This window comes from Musca autumnalis, unplaced genomic scaffold (genome assembly GCF_047663935.1).
Source record: "Musca autumnalis isolate F117 unplaced genomic scaffold, ASM4766393v1 scaffold_4, whole genome shotgun sequence".
Taxonomy (NCBI): Eukaryota; Metazoa; Arthropoda; class Insecta; order Diptera; family Muscidae; genus Musca; species Musca autumnalis.
The window spans coordinates 237862051-237879711 of record NW_027411977.1 but is presented as its reverse complement, the minus strand read 5'-3'; the positions used below and the strand labels follow the sequence as shown (position 1 = coordinate 237879711).

The 17661-nt window shown below is 36.5% G+C and overlaps 2 protein-coding genes across 22 annotated transcripts in view; both read right to left on the bottom strand.

Annotated features, from left to right (window-relative positions):
• The window catches only part of LOC141402377 (NADH-cytochrome b5 reductase 3-like), a 45365-nt gene extending 31569 nt beyond the window's left edge, over nucleotides 1–13796 (bottom strand). For 2 of the 20 annotated variants that reach the window (XR_012412613.1, XM_073983438.1), the window contains exons 1-5: nucleotides 13455–13791; nucleotides 13243–13317; nucleotides 11279–11332; nucleotides 10532–11203; nucleotides 10345–10446 (exon numbers count right to left, since the gene is read on the bottom strand). Coding sequence is in view for 11 of the 20 variants with exons in the window: in XM_073983438.1 (XP_073839539.1) it covers nucleotides 10345–10368 (24 nt within the window). In the remaining 9 variants the exon portion in view is untranslated. Of the gene's footprint in view, nucleotides 1–10344; nucleotides 11204–11278; nucleotides 11333–12970 lie in introns of all 20 variants that reach the window. The other 18 variants (XR_012412614.1, XM_073983440.1, XR_012412609.1 and 15 more) reach the window with 15 other exon arrangements.
• A 2510-nt stretch (nucleotides 13797–16306) lies between these two features.
• On the bottom strand, nucleotides 16307–17127 carry LOC141401920 (uncharacterized). 2 transcript variants are annotated; one of them, XM_073982487.1, is made up of 2 exons: nucleotides 16733–17127; nucleotides 16307–16643 (listed from the first exon to the last, which is right to left on the bottom strand). In XM_073982487.1, exons 1-2 carry the CDS (start codon nucleotides 17102–17104, stop codon nucleotides 16638–16640), a joined length of 378 nt encoding a protein of 125 aa, XP_073838588.1. In that variant the 5' UTR covers nucleotides 17105–17127; the 3' UTR covers nucleotides 16307–16637. The 2 variants fall into 2 exon arrangements, with proteins under 2 accessions (XP_073838588.1, XP_073838587.1); XM_073982486.1 differs by having other exon boundaries at nucleotides 16308–16643; nucleotides 16706–17127.
• Nucleotides 17128–17661: the final 534 nt, after the last annotated feature.

The window sequence follows — 17661 nt, the reverse complement described above, 5'->3', positions numbered from 1 at the left end:
CTTACTTCTGATAAAAGAATAAAAAAGAAAAGGACAACCCAGTTCAAAATCTGTTCGGCCTTCTTTATTCTTTTATTTTTATTATGTCAAAAATGAAGCAGGAAAGCAAGGCAAGCATTCGAGGCAGCTTATGTACGCAGCCCTTACCCTAAATTATTTAAATTTATTCGCAAGGCTTCTTTAAATTTTGAATAGATTTGGAAAACATAAATAACAAATTACTACAACAGCTACAAATAATAGGTTGATCCTTCAATAATTAGCGAAAAGAAGACCATTAGTTGGTATGTTATTGAAGTTGGAGTTGTCAAAAGAACTAATTTTTATATAAAAATAAAAATTTTATAAAAAAATTGTTTGCAAATATTACTTCCACTTTTAAAATTAAAGACTTAAAGATTTATTGCTTTTATAAAGAAGCCAAATCTGTCTCAACATGAACCAAGGAGTAGATTTTCTTTCCAATATTTATTCAACGTAGTGTGTGTTAGGAACTCTTTTTATTTTCCAAACATAATTCCATCATTACATTTCTCATGCATTTTTACAATGATGATGATAATGATTCAACTTGGCACGTTTAATTTCAATAATTTCACACATTTTTATTGTCAACCACCGGATTATTCTCAAAATAGTTGCATTCACGAATCATTTCCCTCTATTTTTATGCATTTATTCAAGATTTTTAATTTTTCGATACGATAGCAACACATCATGCACACGCACACGCATACATATGGTATTCATTCATGCCAGCCAGACACAGACACCGCACATTTTTGATGCACCAGTGCGACCACCCGTCGTATTCATATGTAGATACATTTTTGTGCTCTTGACAGGTGCTATTTGCATTCTTTTTCTTTTGCGTTATTAAATTGAAGTCTGTCGTGATTGTATATCTTGTAAAGGTTCGATGTCACAAACTGCTTAGAAATTCTAAGTGCCTGACTTGGGTCTTTCCTATGATTGATGACATTTCATAATGGCCAGAGAAAATCTAATTGTGATTGTAAATGAGAAGTCAATGGAGGTAAGGAGGAGTGTTATGTCAGCAAATGACTTCATACAAATAGTATTTTAATAATAATTGCATTTGAGTCATTTTAATTGTGTAACAAATATAATAAAAATGATTAGATGGTGGGTGGAAGAGTAGGTATGTACATGTTGTTTATTGTATTAGATCATTCTTCTAGACGTTTTCTGAAAGAAAGGGTGCTTCTATAGACGCTTTCTGAAAGAAAGGGTGCTTCTATAGACGCTTTCTGAAAGAAAGGGTGCTTCTTTAGACGCTTTCTAAAAGAAAGGGTGCTTCTATAGACGCTTTCTGAAAGAAAGGGTGCTTCTACAGAACCTTTCTGAAAGAAAGGCTGCTTCTATAGAACCTTTCTTAAAGAAAGGGTGCTTCTACAGACGCTTTCTGAAAAACAGTTTGCTTTTATAGACGCTTTCTGAAAAACAGTGTGCTTTTATAGACGCTTTCTGAAAGAGAGGGTGCTTCTATAGACGCTTTCTGAAAGAAAGGGTGCTTCTATAGACGCTTTCTGAAAGAAAGGGTGCTTCTATAGACGCTTTCTGAAAGCAAGGGTGCTTCTATAGACGCTTTCTGAAAGAAAGAGTGCTTCTATAGACGCTTTCTGAAAGAAAGGGTGCTTCTATAGACGCTTTCTGAAAGAAAGGGTGCTTCTATAGACGCTTTCTGAAAAAAGGGTGTTTCTATAGACCCTTTATTAAAGAAAGGGTGCTTCTACAGAACCTTTCTTAAAGAAAGGGTGCTTCTACAGACGCTTTCTGAAAAACAGTTTGCTTTTATAGACGCTTTCTGAAAAACAGTGTGCTTTTATAGACGCTTTCTGAAAGAGAGGGTGCTTCTATAGACGCTTTCTGAAAGAAAGGGTGCTTCTATAGACGCTTTCTGAAAGAAAGGGTGCTTCTATAGACGTTTTCTGAAAGAAAGGGTGCTTCTATAGACGCTTTCTGAAAGAAAGGGTGCTTCTATAGACGCTTTCTGAAAGAAAGGGTGCTTCTATAGACGCTTTCTGAAAGAAAGGGTGCTTCTATAGACGCTTTCTGAAAGAAAGGGTGCTTCTATAGACGCTTTCTGAAAGAAAGGGTGCTTCTATAGACGCTTTCTGAAAGAAAGGGTGCTTCTATAGACGCTTTCTGAAAGAAAGGGTGCTTCTATAGACGCTTTCTGAAAAAAGGGTGTTTCTATAGACCCTTTATGAAAGAAAGGGTGCTTCTACAGAACCTTTCTGAAAGAAAGGGTGCTTCTATAGACGCTTTCTGAAAGCAAGGGTGCTTCTATAGACGCTTTCTGAAAGAAAGGGTGCTTCTATAGACGCTTTCTGAAAGAAAGGGTGCTTCTATAGACGCTTTCTGAAAGAAGGGGTGCTTCTATAGACGCTTTCTGAAAGAAAGAGTGCTTCTATAGACGCTTTCTGAAAGAAAGGGTGCTTCTATAGACGCTTTCTGAAAGAAAGGGTGCTTCTATAGACGCTTTCTGAAAGAGAGGGTGCTTCTATAGACGCTTTCTGAAAGAGAGGGTGCTTCTATAGACGCTTTCTGAAAGAAAGGATGCTTCTATAAACGCTTTCTGAAAGAAAGGGTGCTTCTTTAGACGCTTTCTGAAAGAGAGGGTGCTTCTATAAACGCTTTCTGAAAGAAAGGGTGCTTCTAAAAACGCTTTCTGAAAGAAAGGGTGCTTCTAAAAACGCTTTCTGAAAGAAAGGGTGCTTCTACAGAACCTTTCTGAAAGAAAGGGTGCTTCTATAAACGCTTTCTGAAAGAAAGGGTGCTTCTATAAACGCTTTCTGAAAGAAAGGGTGCTTCTATAGACGCTTTCTGAAAGAAAGGGTGCTTCTTTAGACGCTTTCTGAAAGAGAGGGTGCTTCTATAGACGCTTTCTGAAAGAAAGGGTGCTTCTATAGACGCTTTCTGAAAGAAAGGGTGCTTCTATAGACGCTTTCTGAAAGAAAGCATGCTTCTATAGACGCTTTCTGAAAGAAAGGGTGCTTCTATAGACGCTTTCTGAAAGAAAGGGTGCTTCTATAGACGCTTTCTGAAAGAGAGGGTGCTTCTATAGACGCTTTCTGAAAGAGAGGGTGCTTCTATAGACGCTTTCTGAAAGAAAGGGTGCTTCTATAAACGCTTTCTGAAAGAAAGGGTGCTTCTATAGACGCTTTCTGAAAGAAAGGGTGCTTCTTTAGACGCTTTCTGAAAGAGAGGGTGCTTCTATAGACGCTTTCTGAAAGAAAGGGTGCTTCTATAGACGCTTTCTGAAAGAAAGGGTGCTTCTATAGACGCTTTCTGAAAGAAAGGGTGCTTCTATAGACCCTTTATGAAAGAAAGGGTGCTTCTATAGACGCTTTCTAAAAGAAAGGGTGCTTCTATAGACGCTTTCTGGAAGAAAGGGTGCTTCTATAGACGCTTTCTGAAAGAAAGGGTGCTTCTATAGACGCTTTCTGAAAGAAAGGGTGCTTCTATAGACGCTTTCTGAAAGAAAGGGTGCTTCTTTAGACGCTTTCTGAAAGAGAGGGTGCTTCTATAGACGCTTTCTGAAAGAAAGGGTGCTTCTATAGACGCTTTCTGAAAGAAAGGGTGCTTCTATAAACGCTTTCTGAAAGAAAGGGTGCTTCTTTAGACGCTTTCTGAAAGAAAGGGTGCTTCTATAGACGCTTTCTGAAAGAAAGGGTGCTTCTATAAACGCTTTCTGAAAGAAAGGGTGCTTCTATAGACGCTTTCTGAAAGAAAGGGTGCTTCTTTAGACGCTTTCTGAAAGAGAGGGTGCTTCTATAGACGCTTTCTGAAAGAAAGGGTGCTTCTATAAACGCTTTCTGAAAGAAAGGGTGCTTCTATAAACGCTTTCTGAAAGAAAGGGTGCTTCTATAGACGCTTTCTGAAAGAAAGGGTGCTTCTTTAGACGCTTTCTGAAAGAGAGGGTGCTTCTATAGACGCTTTCTGAAAGAAAGGGTGCTTCTATAGACGCTTTCTGAAAGAAAGGGTGCTTCTATAGACGCTTTCTGAAAGAAAGCATGCTTCTATAGACGCTTTCTGAAAGAAAGGGTGCTTCTATAGACGCTTTCTGAAAGAAAGGGTGCTTCTATAGACGCTTTCTGGAAGAAAGGGTGCTTCTATAGACGCTTTCTGAAAGAAAGGGTGCTTCTATAGACGCTTTCTGAAAGAAAGGGTGCTTCTTTAGACGCTTTCTGAAAGAGAGGGTGCTTCTATAGACGCTTTCTGAAAGAAAGGGTGCTTCTATAAACGCTTTCTGAAAGAAAGGGTGCTTCTATAAACGCTTTCTGAAAGAAAGGGTGCTTCTATAGACGCTTTCTGAAAGAAAGGGTGCTTCTTTAGACGCTTTCTGAAAGAGAGGGTGCTTCTATTGACGCTTTCTGAAAGAAAGGGTGCTTCTATAGACGCTTTCTGAAAGAAAGGGTGCTTCTATAGACGCTTTCTGAAAGAAAGCATGCTTCTATAGACGCTTTCTGAAAGAAAGGGTGCTTCTATAGACGCTTTCTGAAAGAAAGGGTGCTTCTATAGACGCTTTCTGAAAGAGAGGGTGCTTCTATAGACGCTTTCTGAAAGAGAGGGTGCTTCTATAGACGCTTTCTGAAAGAAAGGGTGCTTCTATAAACGCTTTCTGAAAGAAAGGGTGCTTCTTTAGACGCTTTCTGAAAGAGAGGGTGCTTCTATAAACGCTTTCTGAAAGAAAGGGTGCTTCTAAAAACGCTTTCTGAAAGAAAGGGTGCTTCTACAGAACCTTTCTGAAAGAAAGGGTGCTTCTATAGACGCTTTCTGAAAGAAAGGATGCTTCTATAGACGCTTTCTGAAAGAAAGGGTGCTTCTATAGAGGCTTTCTGAAAGAAAGGGTGCTTCTATAGACGCTTTCTGGAAGAAAGGGTGCTTCTATAGACGCTTTCTGAAAGAAAGGGTGCTTCTATAGACGCTTTCTGAAAGAAAGGGTGCTTCTATAGACGCTTTCTGAAAGAAAGGGTGCTTCTATAGACGCTTTCTGAAAGAAAGGGTGCTTCTATAGACGCTTTCTGAAAGAAAGGGTGCTTCTATAGACGCTTTCTGAAAGAAAGGGTGCTTCTATAGACGCTTTCTGAAAGAAAGGGTGCTTCTATAGACGCTTTCTGAAAGAAAGGGTGCTTCTATAGACGCTTTCTGAAAGAAAGGGTGCTTCTATAGACGCTTTCTGAAAGAAATGGTGCTTCGATAGACGCTTTCTGGAAGAAAGGGTGCTTCTATAGACGCTTTCTGAAAGAAAGGGTGCTTCTATAGACGCTTTCTGAAAGAAAGGGTGCTTCTATAGACCCTTTATGAAAGAAAGGGTGCTTCTATAGACGCTTTCTAAAAGAAAGGGTGCTTCTATAGACGCTTTCTGAAAGAGAGGGTCCTTCTATAGACGCTTTCTGAAAGAAAGGGTGCTTCTATAGACGCTTTCTGAAAGAAAGGGTGCTTCTATAGACGCTTTCTGAAAGAAAGGGTGCTTCTATAGACGCATTCTGAAAGAAAGGGTGCTTCTATAGACGCATTCTGAAAGAAAGGGTGCTTCTATAGACGCTTTCTGAAAGAAAGGATGCTTCTATAGACGCTTTATGAAAGAAAGGGTGCTTCTATAGACGCTTTCTGAAAGAAAGGGTGCTTCTATAGACGCTTTCTGAAAGAAAGGGTGCTTCTATAGACGCATTCTGAAAGAAAGGGTGCTTCTATAGACGCTTTCTGAAAGAAAGGGTGTTTCTATAGAGGCTTTCTGAAAGAAAGGGTGCTTCTATAGACGCTTTCTTAAAGAAAGGGTGCTTCTATAGACGCTTTCTGCAAGAAAGGGTGCTTCTATAGAGGCTTTCTGCAAGAAAGGGTGCTTCTATAGACGCTTTCTGAAAGAAAGGGTGCTTCTATAGACGCTTTCTGAAAGAAAGGGTGCTTCTATAGACGCTTTCTGAAAGAAAGGGTGCTTCTATAGACGCTTTCTGAAAGAAAGGGTGCTTCTATAGACGTTTTCTGAAAGAAAGGGGGCTTCTATAGACGCTTTCTGCAAGAAAGGGTGCTTCTATAGACGCTTTCTGCAAGAAAGGGTGCTTCAATAGACGCTTTCTGCAAGAAAGGGTGCTTCTATAGAACCTTTCTGAAAGAAAGGGTGCCTCTATAGAACCTTTCTGCAAGAAAGGGTGCTTCTATAGAACCTTTCTGCAAGAAAGGGTGCTTCTGTAGAACCTTTCTGCAAGAAAGGGTGCTTCTATAGAACCTTTCTGCAGAAAGGGTGCTTCTATGGAACCTTTCTGCAAGAAAGGGTGCTTCTATAGAACCTTTCTGCAAGAAAGGGTGCTTCTGTAGAACCTTTCTGCAAGAAAGGGTGCTTCTATAGAACCTTTCTGCAGAAAGGGTGCTTCTATGGAAACTTTCTGCAAGAAAGGGTGCTTCTATAGAACCTTTCTGCAAGAAAGGGTGCTTCTATAGAACCTTTCTGCAAGAAAGGGTGCTTCTATAGAACCTTTCTGCAAGAAAGGGTGCTTCTATAGACGCGTTCTGAAAATTCAAAACGAACCGATCCATGTCTTTAGATTGCGGCAAATATTGAAGTTTTGTGTGCGAGGTACCCGAAGGAGTCCACATTCAAACTTGATGTATTTTTTCGAAGAAATATTATGAGGCTCAAAATCGTATGATCCGTTCGAGAGTTATTATGCACATCATTTTAACGAAAAAGAATTGATCTTTTGTGGGTAGGTATCGGAACTTCGAACTTAGTTATGGTGCGCACCAGCCAACCAGACTGACGGACAGGACTAAATCGACCTTAAATTCTGTGAAACGGATTTCGTCCAAACATACTTGGGGTCTGAAACCATTATTTCACGGTAAGATCCATTGATCGAATCAAAGTGTATACACCCTTGTCACCCTTAATAATAAGGGTATAACAAGCGGCCACCAAAAGGTAATCTATAAAATAGAAGTCCGGAAGTGTTTCTTTAGAATATAAATCATCAGGAAGAGTCTTCTATAACACAGAAGAACTTTTAGCACCTTTTATAGAATAAAAGTCTTTCGGGATAATATTTTTTGAGAAGTCGCAGATTACCTTAAGGGTCTTTTCTAGAATATATTTCTGGAAGTGTATTCTATGGAGTAGCAGACCGCTAGAAGTGTCTTTTTGAATAAATGTCATCTGGGGACCAGAAAATATTCGGACGTTGTCTTCAATGGAATAGAAAACACCCGGAATTGTCTTCAATACAATAAAAGACTATCGAAGGGATAGTCTACAAAATAGATGAATAGCGAAAAATCAGTTTAAACAAGTATAAAGCGTTAAGTTCGGCCGGGTCGAACTTTTTATATCCTCAACCACAAAATATTACTAGCGAAGGATTCGTCTACAGATTAGAAGATATACGGAAGGCTCTACTGTAGAATATAAGACCTCCGGAAGGATCTACTATAGAATATACGACCTTCGGAAGGGTCTACTGTAGAATATGAGACCTCCGAAAGGCTCTAGGAATAGAGGACCTCTGGAAGGGTCAACTATAGAATAGAAGTCCACCGGAAGGGTCTACTAGGTATAGTGTAGAACAGAAGATCTCCGGAAGGGTCAACTATAGAATAGAAGGCCTCCGGAAGGGTTTACATACTATAAATATAAGACATGGAATATAAGACATATGGAAATTAAGAACATATCGCTTCGGGAAGGATCACACAAAGGGTCCTTTAGACCTTTGGAAGTGTCTTCTATAGATATAATACGAGCTCCTGAATGGTGCTGTATAGAAAAAACTTGGGAAAGTTCTTTTAAAAAATACAAGAAGTTTGGAAAAAGTCGTTGCTAAAATATAAAGAGCTTTAAAAGTTTTTTTTAATGAAAAAGGCCCTCATAAAATGTCTTCTACAGAATAGAAGACATCTCGACGGGCCTTCTGTAATACCGACGAGCTGCGTAGGCATTTTTAATGTACTAAAAGAGCTTCGATGGTTTAGAAAAACACTCCGTAATGATCTTCTATAGAATATAAGAGCCCCGCAAGGGTTTTTTATAGATTAGATGATGCCGAGGAGTAATCGGAAAATATCTAATATCGAATAGAAGACCTACGGACGTCTCTTCTGTAAAAAGTAAGACATATAGGATGATCTTCTATAGAAAAGAACACCTATGCAAAAGTTTCCTACCGAATAGAAGATCCCCTGAAGGGTCTGCTATAGAATACAAGTCTTCCGATAATATATTTTGTAGAAGAGGAGATCTAGTCAAGGTTCTTCTATAGAATAGAAGATCTGCGGTCAGATATTCTGTAGAAAATAAGTCCTATAGGATGATCTTCTATAGGACAGAACACCTATGGGAAAAGTCTTCTACCAAATAGAAACCATACGGAAGTGTATTCTATATTGTATAGAAACCATCCGGAAAGGTTTTCCGTCAAAAAGAAACTATCCGGAAAGATCTTCCGTCACATAGAAGACATCCGTCAGGTTCACTCATGGAATATAAGGGTGAAGATCAGTTAGAACAAGTAAAAAAGGCGTTAGGTTCGGCCGGGATGAAGTTGTATACCCAGTTTCTTTCCTGTCCACAATTTTAGGTGGAGATATTTTGTGACCTCTGATACCCAAATGCCTAAATAAAATCAGAAAATCTATCAAAAAATGTACCTACCTATATTGACAATTTTTGGTGGTGGTGGAGAAGTTTTGTGACCACTGGGAATCTTATAGTACGTTTATATATAACCGGATTTAACAAACCCATTCGGTTTCAAATGTCAACTCCTTTGCGTATACTTCAAAAAAATCCTCATTAAGAAGGTTAACCCTGCAAAAGGCTATAATATAAACATGGCCTTAACTGCCGAAAATCGGGAGACACTGTTATATGGGAGCTATACCAAAACATGGACCTTTGGTGACAATTTTTAGTGGAGTAGTTTCGCAATTGCAGGGACCACAACTTGCAAATTACAGCTAGTTCGGTTAAAAATTATTCCGAAAATCGGGAGGTACCGTTATATGGGGGATATACCAAAACATGGACCTATGTTGACAATTTTTGGTGGAGATATTATTTGACCACTGGGAACCTCAAATTTTTAATTACAGGTAGTTCGGTCTAAAAATGTAGCCAAAACCATCAAAATACCAAAAACCGGTAGGTACCGTTATATGGGGGCTATACCAAAACGTGGGTCGAAAAAGTCCATCTTCGAATTTGACCTGCCTATGGAAAAAAAAATACACTCGGGTGCAAAAATATAGCGTTCTACCTCAATTTTAGCGGACAAATTTAATGTAATCTCCATATTATGGTGGAGGTTATAAAAATCTCCGAAAAGCATAGACTAATGAAGACATAGATGTCGGAACTCTCTCACCGACTATGTTCGAATTGAGTGTGGTAAATAAGAAACTCAATATTAAACGCCAAAAAAAATACAATTTAATAAATATTTTATTCTGGCAAAAGACTACATGGGGATAGTTTTTGATGGGAACTATATCCTCAGATAAAAATATCCAAGAAAATATTGCAATTTCCCCCAAAAATCGTCTTCGAACTTTTTTTTGAGTTTTCGGGTTTGAGTGCCTAGACCGCGGAAAAATTGTGTGATCTGACGTCTATGTCTTCATTAGTTTATGCAAAAAGTTATTCTATAGAAAAATCTCCGTGAGCTGCTTTGTGACCTCAATTTCTTCCTCCCCACCTCTATTAGAAATATATTTCCATCTTTGCTGCGAAATAGGCCAGTTGAAACTAATTTTAATATTTGTGATCCGCATTCGTGACTTATGTCAAGTCCATGGGCATGGACATGAAAAGGTCTGGGCTATGCGTTCAAATTTTTCTTTAAAGTTTCGGAACTTCAGTGGCACCCTTTCGCTCACAAAATATGTAAATCTATACTAAATATGTGGGGTATATTTTTCGGAAAGGTTTTTGTTGGTTACAGTCTTTCTAGATTATAGAAAAAAATGTATTTAATAGAATCTACGCGGTCATATTCTCAAAAAAAATCTTTTTTATTACCCATGACGGCCCTTGAGTTGGCCAATAATAACAAAGTTGATTCCTCTCAACTTTTCTCATTTCCAATTTCCCAAGTACCTATGTATGTATCTATGTATGTATTATTGTTATCCAATATGGGATTATAAATATTATTTGCTCATTGTTGATGACATAACAAAAGCTAAATTCTCCAACGAACATTTTCCATTACCCTTATCACTGAACTTGAACTTATATCTACCTACCATCCAGCAAAAAATAAACAAAAAAAGTAGAATAATAAATTTCACATCATTTGCAAATTTCCAATGGAATAATTTACTTACATTATCATTAATTGGACGAGCCATTGGTGTTGGGTAAGGTTATGGTTAAGTTCTTTCACACAGCAAAAAACACGAAGCTTCTATGGGATGACGGCACAGCAACTTATGTATAGATGGATGGATGTGATGTTTAACAATTAGACAAAATATAATTATAAGTTTTCTTTATTATTATGCAATGTGTTACTTTTTTTCTTTAATGAAATTCGAGTGATGTCAGAACTGCTGCTATTCCTGTTTTTTCGGTTGTTTTTGTAGTTTCCATACAAAAGTATCTATACGATATTCTTGTGGTTTAGTTTTGTTGTTGTTGTTATTGTTAGTTTTCTTTTGTTTCTCAAGGCACCTTAGATGAGTGTGGATGTCAGTTGCTTGTTTTTGGGGTTCAATGGATAATATGAATTTCACTTATTTGGGTGTCATGAAGGAAGGAATTTCATTTCCTATTTTGTTGTTTTTTTCTTGGCACCAAAACTTCTTAGACAATTTTTTATAATTTTCTTTGCCAATTTCTTTTTGTTCGGAAACCACTTTTCACTTTTTGGAATTGGATATTTTAGGTCTTTTCCACACTCTGTACCCGCTGTGACTGACGGACTACTGAACGATGATGCACTTAGTTTTCTGTTGTGTGGGCCAAATGTAAAGACGCAGTGTCAGAAAACTTTCGTTTTTTTTTTTTTTTTGCCTTTTTTCTCTCTTTTTCGAATTGTTACTCAAACAATCACTGGGCCAAGCAGATGCTCTTGCATAGAATATTTTGACGTGTTTTCTTCCTCTTGACTCTATTTGAAGAGACACAAAGTGTAAAGCAGGAATAGGAAGAGACGCAAGAATATATATTTTTATGCCGCAAATTCTTAAAAAAAGAAAAAAATATATGTATTTATTTGTTTTTGTTTAAAAAATATGTTTTTTATATTTCAAATTTTACCTTTCAAAAGTGGAGTCTACTGAGATTCTTGGAATTCATGTAATGGTAAAATTGCTGGAAGGAAATAAAAGGAAAGGGATTAGATATATGTACCACAGGGATTATATTAAGTATGGTACAAATCTGGTCTTGTTTTTGTCGGTTCTTAAAAAAAAATAGCTGCAGGGTATGTTATTGTTGCCTGTTATACACTTCCGCCACAATTACGGTATGTCATCGTATTCAGTACAATCAAAAATAATACATATGTTAAGAATTTCATAGGAATTCGGGTGGCATGGCATCCATTTTCAAAGTACCAGTTATCCTATAGCATCTTATAGCTTCATTTCATTTTATTAAATTCATGGCAACAGCTTCCATCTCTGGCTAACTAAATGCGTAAAGTGTTTTAAATATTTTTAAACATTTCCCTAGTCTAAACAAGCAATTTTGTTGTTATTTCTTAGCTATATACCTATTAAAAATAAACATAAATTTTTTAAACGACCATTCTCGAAATATTTTAAAATATTTGCTGAGTTATGAGCGCCATTTCATTGGAGGAATATTTACGTGCATTACAGTTGAACAGGTGTATAAATAACATCAGAAAACTTGAGGTGGCGTACTAATAAATCCTTATAGCCCAGTCAAAATAGACATTGAAATAGCAAAAATTCCCACAAAGCTGAATTTTGGCGAAGAGCTAGGGTTTGCCATTAGAAGCAATGTCCTAAAAGTCCCCATCGATCCCATGTGTGCAAAAAGGTTATTCGTGGTCAAAGGTCAAATTTGAAGGGTTTTTTACGTTTTCGGATTTATTTTTTGAAAACGTTTGATCTAATCAAAAAGTAACTAAAGTAAATATTGTGGACAGGAAAATTATCTACAAGTTTGGTCTTTATAATTTTTTCCTAGAAGGAACCATTCTTGAGATGTTCTAAAAAACACATGATTTTTATCATCATTTAAAAAAAAAACTCCAACAAAATCGGAGCGAGTTTAGTACAGTTTTTCCATGTTAGAGTCATTTTATGCAAAAATAGTCCATTTAACCCACCTGTGTAGTCGAAAACCCAAAGGGAACGACCCCAACGAAAATTCTCCGATTTCTTTTAAGTTCTGCCCAAAGATAAGCTAAAGCTAAAGCTTATGGAAATACCTAACACACAGTGTGGTTATTTTAACCGGTTCGCCTCATAATGTACTTACGCGGCTTTGATCTTTAGATGGCGATATCTCGAAAATGGTAAGTCTTTTGTAAAAATCATAAAGACCATTCTTGCCGACAATTGTCAAATCTACATCTTTTACTTTGGCCGGCTTTTGCTAAGTGTTACCGTTTTTTGAGTAAAATGAAAAATGCCTCCAAAAATGACCTTTTGTCCCGAATAACTTTTTTTGCACCACATGGGATCGATGGGGACTTTTAGGAGGTTGCTTCTAATGGTAAACCCTAGCTCTCCACCAAAATTTAGTTTTGTGGTAATTTTTGCTATTCCCCTTATGCATGTCTATTTTGACTGTGCTATTATATTCACAAAGAATAAGGTGTTATGGACGGGTAAGGGCGTTCGACTAGGAAAAAGGAAATATAAACGGAAAATCCTTTGTTGCTCTTTTTTGGTCTGCAACTAATTTCACTCTTTTGTGCTTTAAAAAAGAAAGGTATAAAAAATATATTGGCAATACTTTAAACACTGTAATTACCATACTCCATAAGGCTCCAACTGTCAAACTTCTCTACAACGTAGCCGGTTTAGGACGAAAAAACAATACGTAATATACTTCCTTGATATTTATATGTATGTACATATAAGACAAATAGTTATAGAGAATTTATTTTATTATTGGCATGTTAGTTATACAGAAGTTCTACTGTATATAATTTTTCTTTGTATTTTCATAAAAATAGTAATTTATTTTCCCCCACACAACCCTACGCCACTGAAAGAAAAATATAAACAATGCTCTCTACTTGCCTTGTGCCATTCTCTCTTTCTTCATATTTCTCTCTCACTATAATATACTCTCAACAATTTTTCTTTCTCTATAAACTATTATTTGCCAAAAATGTTATTAGATAATAATACATATGTTTACATCAATGGTGGGCAAATTGCGAGAGACTCATGTATTTTTTACACTTTTGTGTATGAGGCCGAGCATTTCTGCCCAACAGTGGTTTACATACATTTTTTGCAAATAAACAACACACGTCAGAATTTATAAATATTCAATCTTGTTTGTTTTTTGTATCTTCTTCAGTGCTTCGCTTCAATGAAAACACATACACCGTTACACATAAACAAACCGGCATTTGACAAAAGTTTCCGTCTTTTTTATTGATAAATATTAAATATTTTATTGATATATTTCTCCCAATTAGTAGTAAATTTCAAGTAATATATTTTATGCTGTTGTGCGTCGTTAAAATTATTAAATTCCGATAGATAATAAAAGAGATGCAAAAACTAGAGTTGCCTCCGTTACAAAAAACTTCCGTGTTCTACCTACTCCATTTGTGTACTGTTACAAGTGCCAAAATAAGAACAACCTATAGTAAAGGCGTGTAATGTTAGATTAGGCTTAAGGGGAGTACACACTAACAGTCAAAACTGACAGTCAACGTACTTTAAGGACAATTTTCCGGCAAATAACAACTTTTATTTAGCTAAAAACGTTTGAAATACAATATTTACGGTATTATTTAGAGATTATAAAAGACATTTTTTAATTAGGCTTTGATATTCACGAAATAGACCTCGATGACTGTCAGTTTTGCTTGTCAATGTGTACTATACTTTACATTTTGTGAGTACACACACTGCATCTTTTGATACATGCATCACTTTTTTTTTTTTTTTTTTTGCAAAAAATAGAGTGATAGAGGGAAAGAAAATGCACGAAATGTATGAAATGAACGATTTCATGATTCATTAAATGGTATCCCAGCAAACAAGTTTGGAAGTACATAGTGCAATGCAGAGTTGTGATTTCAATACATCCTTCGATGCAGTCCACACGGAGTTATGAAAAATGCACTCCGTTCGATACATTTTAGAAGCACTCGCTTAAAGATCTCTATATGTAAGACAATCCCTACAAAATATGTCGCAGTATCCAAATACAGCAAAGAGTGTCTAATATTCTAAGTATTATTTTATTTATTTATTTCATTACTTTGCAATCGAAGCCATATGGTTAATTCAATGGCCAATTCAGATATAATTACAAAGATTCCACCTTACTTCATAGCTACTCTATAAATAAAATATTAAACATTATTGTTCTTACAAACTCCTCCTTTACATCATAACTACTCATATGTATATTATCAACATATTAGGTCTGTACGATAACTCAAAAGTTTGTACAAATTTGTACAAACTTTTACAAAATGCTGTTCGATAACAAACTTGTTCAGTAAAAGAGAACTGACAGAACTTGCAAGTAGTTGCAAGAACTTGAAAATACTTTTTACTTACGAAGTTATCGAACAGGCCTATTATAAAATAGGTAAGAATTAATATAGAATTTTCAAAAAATATCATCGGTACAACCAATATTTTCTTCTTTATGCCATAGCTACTCGAATAATACTCCATACAACAACAAATGGAAAAAATTTCAAAAAAAATCGGAGAGTTTTTACTAAACTAGAGTTGTTCCATAATTAATTATGGTAAAAAACGGCCATAATTAATTATGGTCAGAAACGGCCATAAATATAATATTTAATAATTAGTTATGGAATTATAATTTAAATTTATTAAATAATGGAAAATTATCAGTCTTTCTTGTAACATAACAGTCTTTAGGTAGGTAGGTAGGATATAATTTAATAACAAACATAACACATAAATTCGACTAAAAGGCTTCAAGGGGGGGAAGATTAAAAAAAAAATTAGCCTGTGAAACCTGAAAATGTAAAGGGAATAAAGATAAACAGTTTTAATATATATTAATAGTAAAAATAATTAATGATAATTTCAATACTTACCGATACTTAGTCGCCCATTAAGGATGCTGTTATAGTGGAAAGGGATCTCCTGTTTCTGTGAAGTTCTGCCCTAGCTTTTTTCACCTTTCTCGCAACTGTAGTCCTAGGGGTGCCATACATTGCTTGTGCCTTTGTAGGGTACAAACGATTACTTAGGCACAGTTGTACAACTTCTTCCACTGTTTCATCGCTGTACTGCTTTCTTTTCCTGGCTTTCCTGGCGACTGGTACAACTTCATCCGCAAAGTTTGCATCTTCCATGCTTGATGCAGAACTTGATGGGCGTTCTGAGTCCCAGTCCGAGTCCGCTGCTGCCGATGGGATTTCCGAATCCAAGTCCGAGTAGGAGTCCGCAGTAGTAGTCGTTGCGGCTGCTGCTGCGGCTGGTGTTGCTGCTGCTGCTGCCGACGTTGATGGGCGTTCTGAATCCAACCTACCTACCTGTTCATTCTGCCATGATGTACATATAAGACAAATAGTTATAGAGAATTTATTTTATTATTGGCACGTTTGTTATACAGAAGTTCTACTGTATATAATTTTTCTTTGTAATATCTTCATAAAAATAGTAATTTATTTTCCCCCCCTCAACCCTACGCCACTGAAAGAAAAATATAAACATTGCTCTCTACTTGCCTTGTGCCATTCTCTCTTTCTTCATATTTCTCTCTCACTATAATATACTCTCAAAAATTTTTCTTTCTCAATTAACTATTATTTGCCAAAAATTGATTTCATTAGATAATACGTATGTTCTACATACATTTTTTGCAAATAAACAAAACACGTCAGAATTTATAAATAATTTTCAATGGATGATAATGCTTGGTTTACATTTACGAAATCCACTTGATTTCAACTGTCAAATCCATAGGTTAAACGTCAAATGAAATCCAGATGAGATTTCATTTGACGTTTGAGCTATGGAATTGACAGTTGAAATCGAGTGGATTTCGTAAATGTAAACTTAGCATAACAAAACGTGTTTTATCTTGTTTGTTTTTTTGTATCTTCTTCAATGCTTCGCTTCAATGAAAACACATACACCGTTACACATAAACAAACCGGCTTTTGACAATAGTTTCCATTGCAACTTTCTTTTTATTGATAAATATTAAATATTTTATTGATATATTTATCACAATTGGTAGTAAATTTCAAGAAATATATTTTATGCTGTTGTGGTAAGTGAAGTTCTGGAGTTAATAGAGGAAAAACTGTGTAAAATTTGGATTGTTTCCAAATTAACAGAAGAGGAAAAGCGTCGAAATAAAAACTATTTTTATTCAACAACAAATTTCCCGTGCGTTGTCGGATGCATTGACGGAACACACGTACATATGTATAATGGGACCAAAGGAAGATGTTTGCCATTTATATCTGAATAGAAAAGGATATTTTAGTTTAAACATTTTGTTGGCTAGTACGTTATCAATTTCTACTTCATTTTGAGGTTTTTCATTTTCTACCTCAGCCGATTGTCCAATTTCACTGTTATTATCATCCCATGTCTCTTCAATTCCGTAGATCGCACCTGCAGGACTTGAAACCATATTAATTTGCAGTAAGTCTACTACCGCTTGCTCCATCGACGACAAAGATGTTTCTTGTGATGGTCCACCTCCTGTAGCTGTAATGTTCTTATTTTGTGTAATTATTTTCTTTCGTTTGGATTTAAAATGAGTCCACACTCTGTGCCATTCATCTGGTGTACGGGTTGGTGGACTGCAACTATTTAATTGCTCCGGAACATCCTTCCACACCTCATCAAAAGTGGCTTTGTAGGTCGATTCCTTATTGCGACGCGAGTCGTGTCGCGTTGCCAGTTGCAATTTTTCCATTACGCATGACAAAAGTCACCCGACGACGTCAAATTCTGTCACCATAAAGTTAATTTTCCGGCGACAACAAAATAGCTGTCGCCGTACATTTCTACTAACGAATAAAGACGAAAAATTGAAACGTAAGTAACATTTTCAGTTATTTTAAGTGAATTTTTGGTGTTTCAGTACTTAAGCCCTCGGCACATACGGCGCGTGGAGCGTCGCGTTACAACAACCACATGAAAAATTCACGAATAAACTTGGCATCACTTGCACATTTTTCATGTGGTTGTTGTTTTCAACGCCCAACGCGTCACACAACGGACCGTATGTGCCGAGGGCTTTATGATGGTGAAAATTACTACAAGACAGCAATTTGAAATGCTGGTTGAAAAAATTGAAGCCCACCCAAACGTAGCTCGTGGAGTCAGACTTTTTGGCGAAACTAAAGCCACTTTTGATGAGGTGTGGAAGGATGTTGCGGAGCAATTAAATAGTTGTGGTCCACCAACCCGTACACCAGATGAATGGCACAGAGTGTGGACTCATTTTAAATCCAAACGAAAGAAAATAAT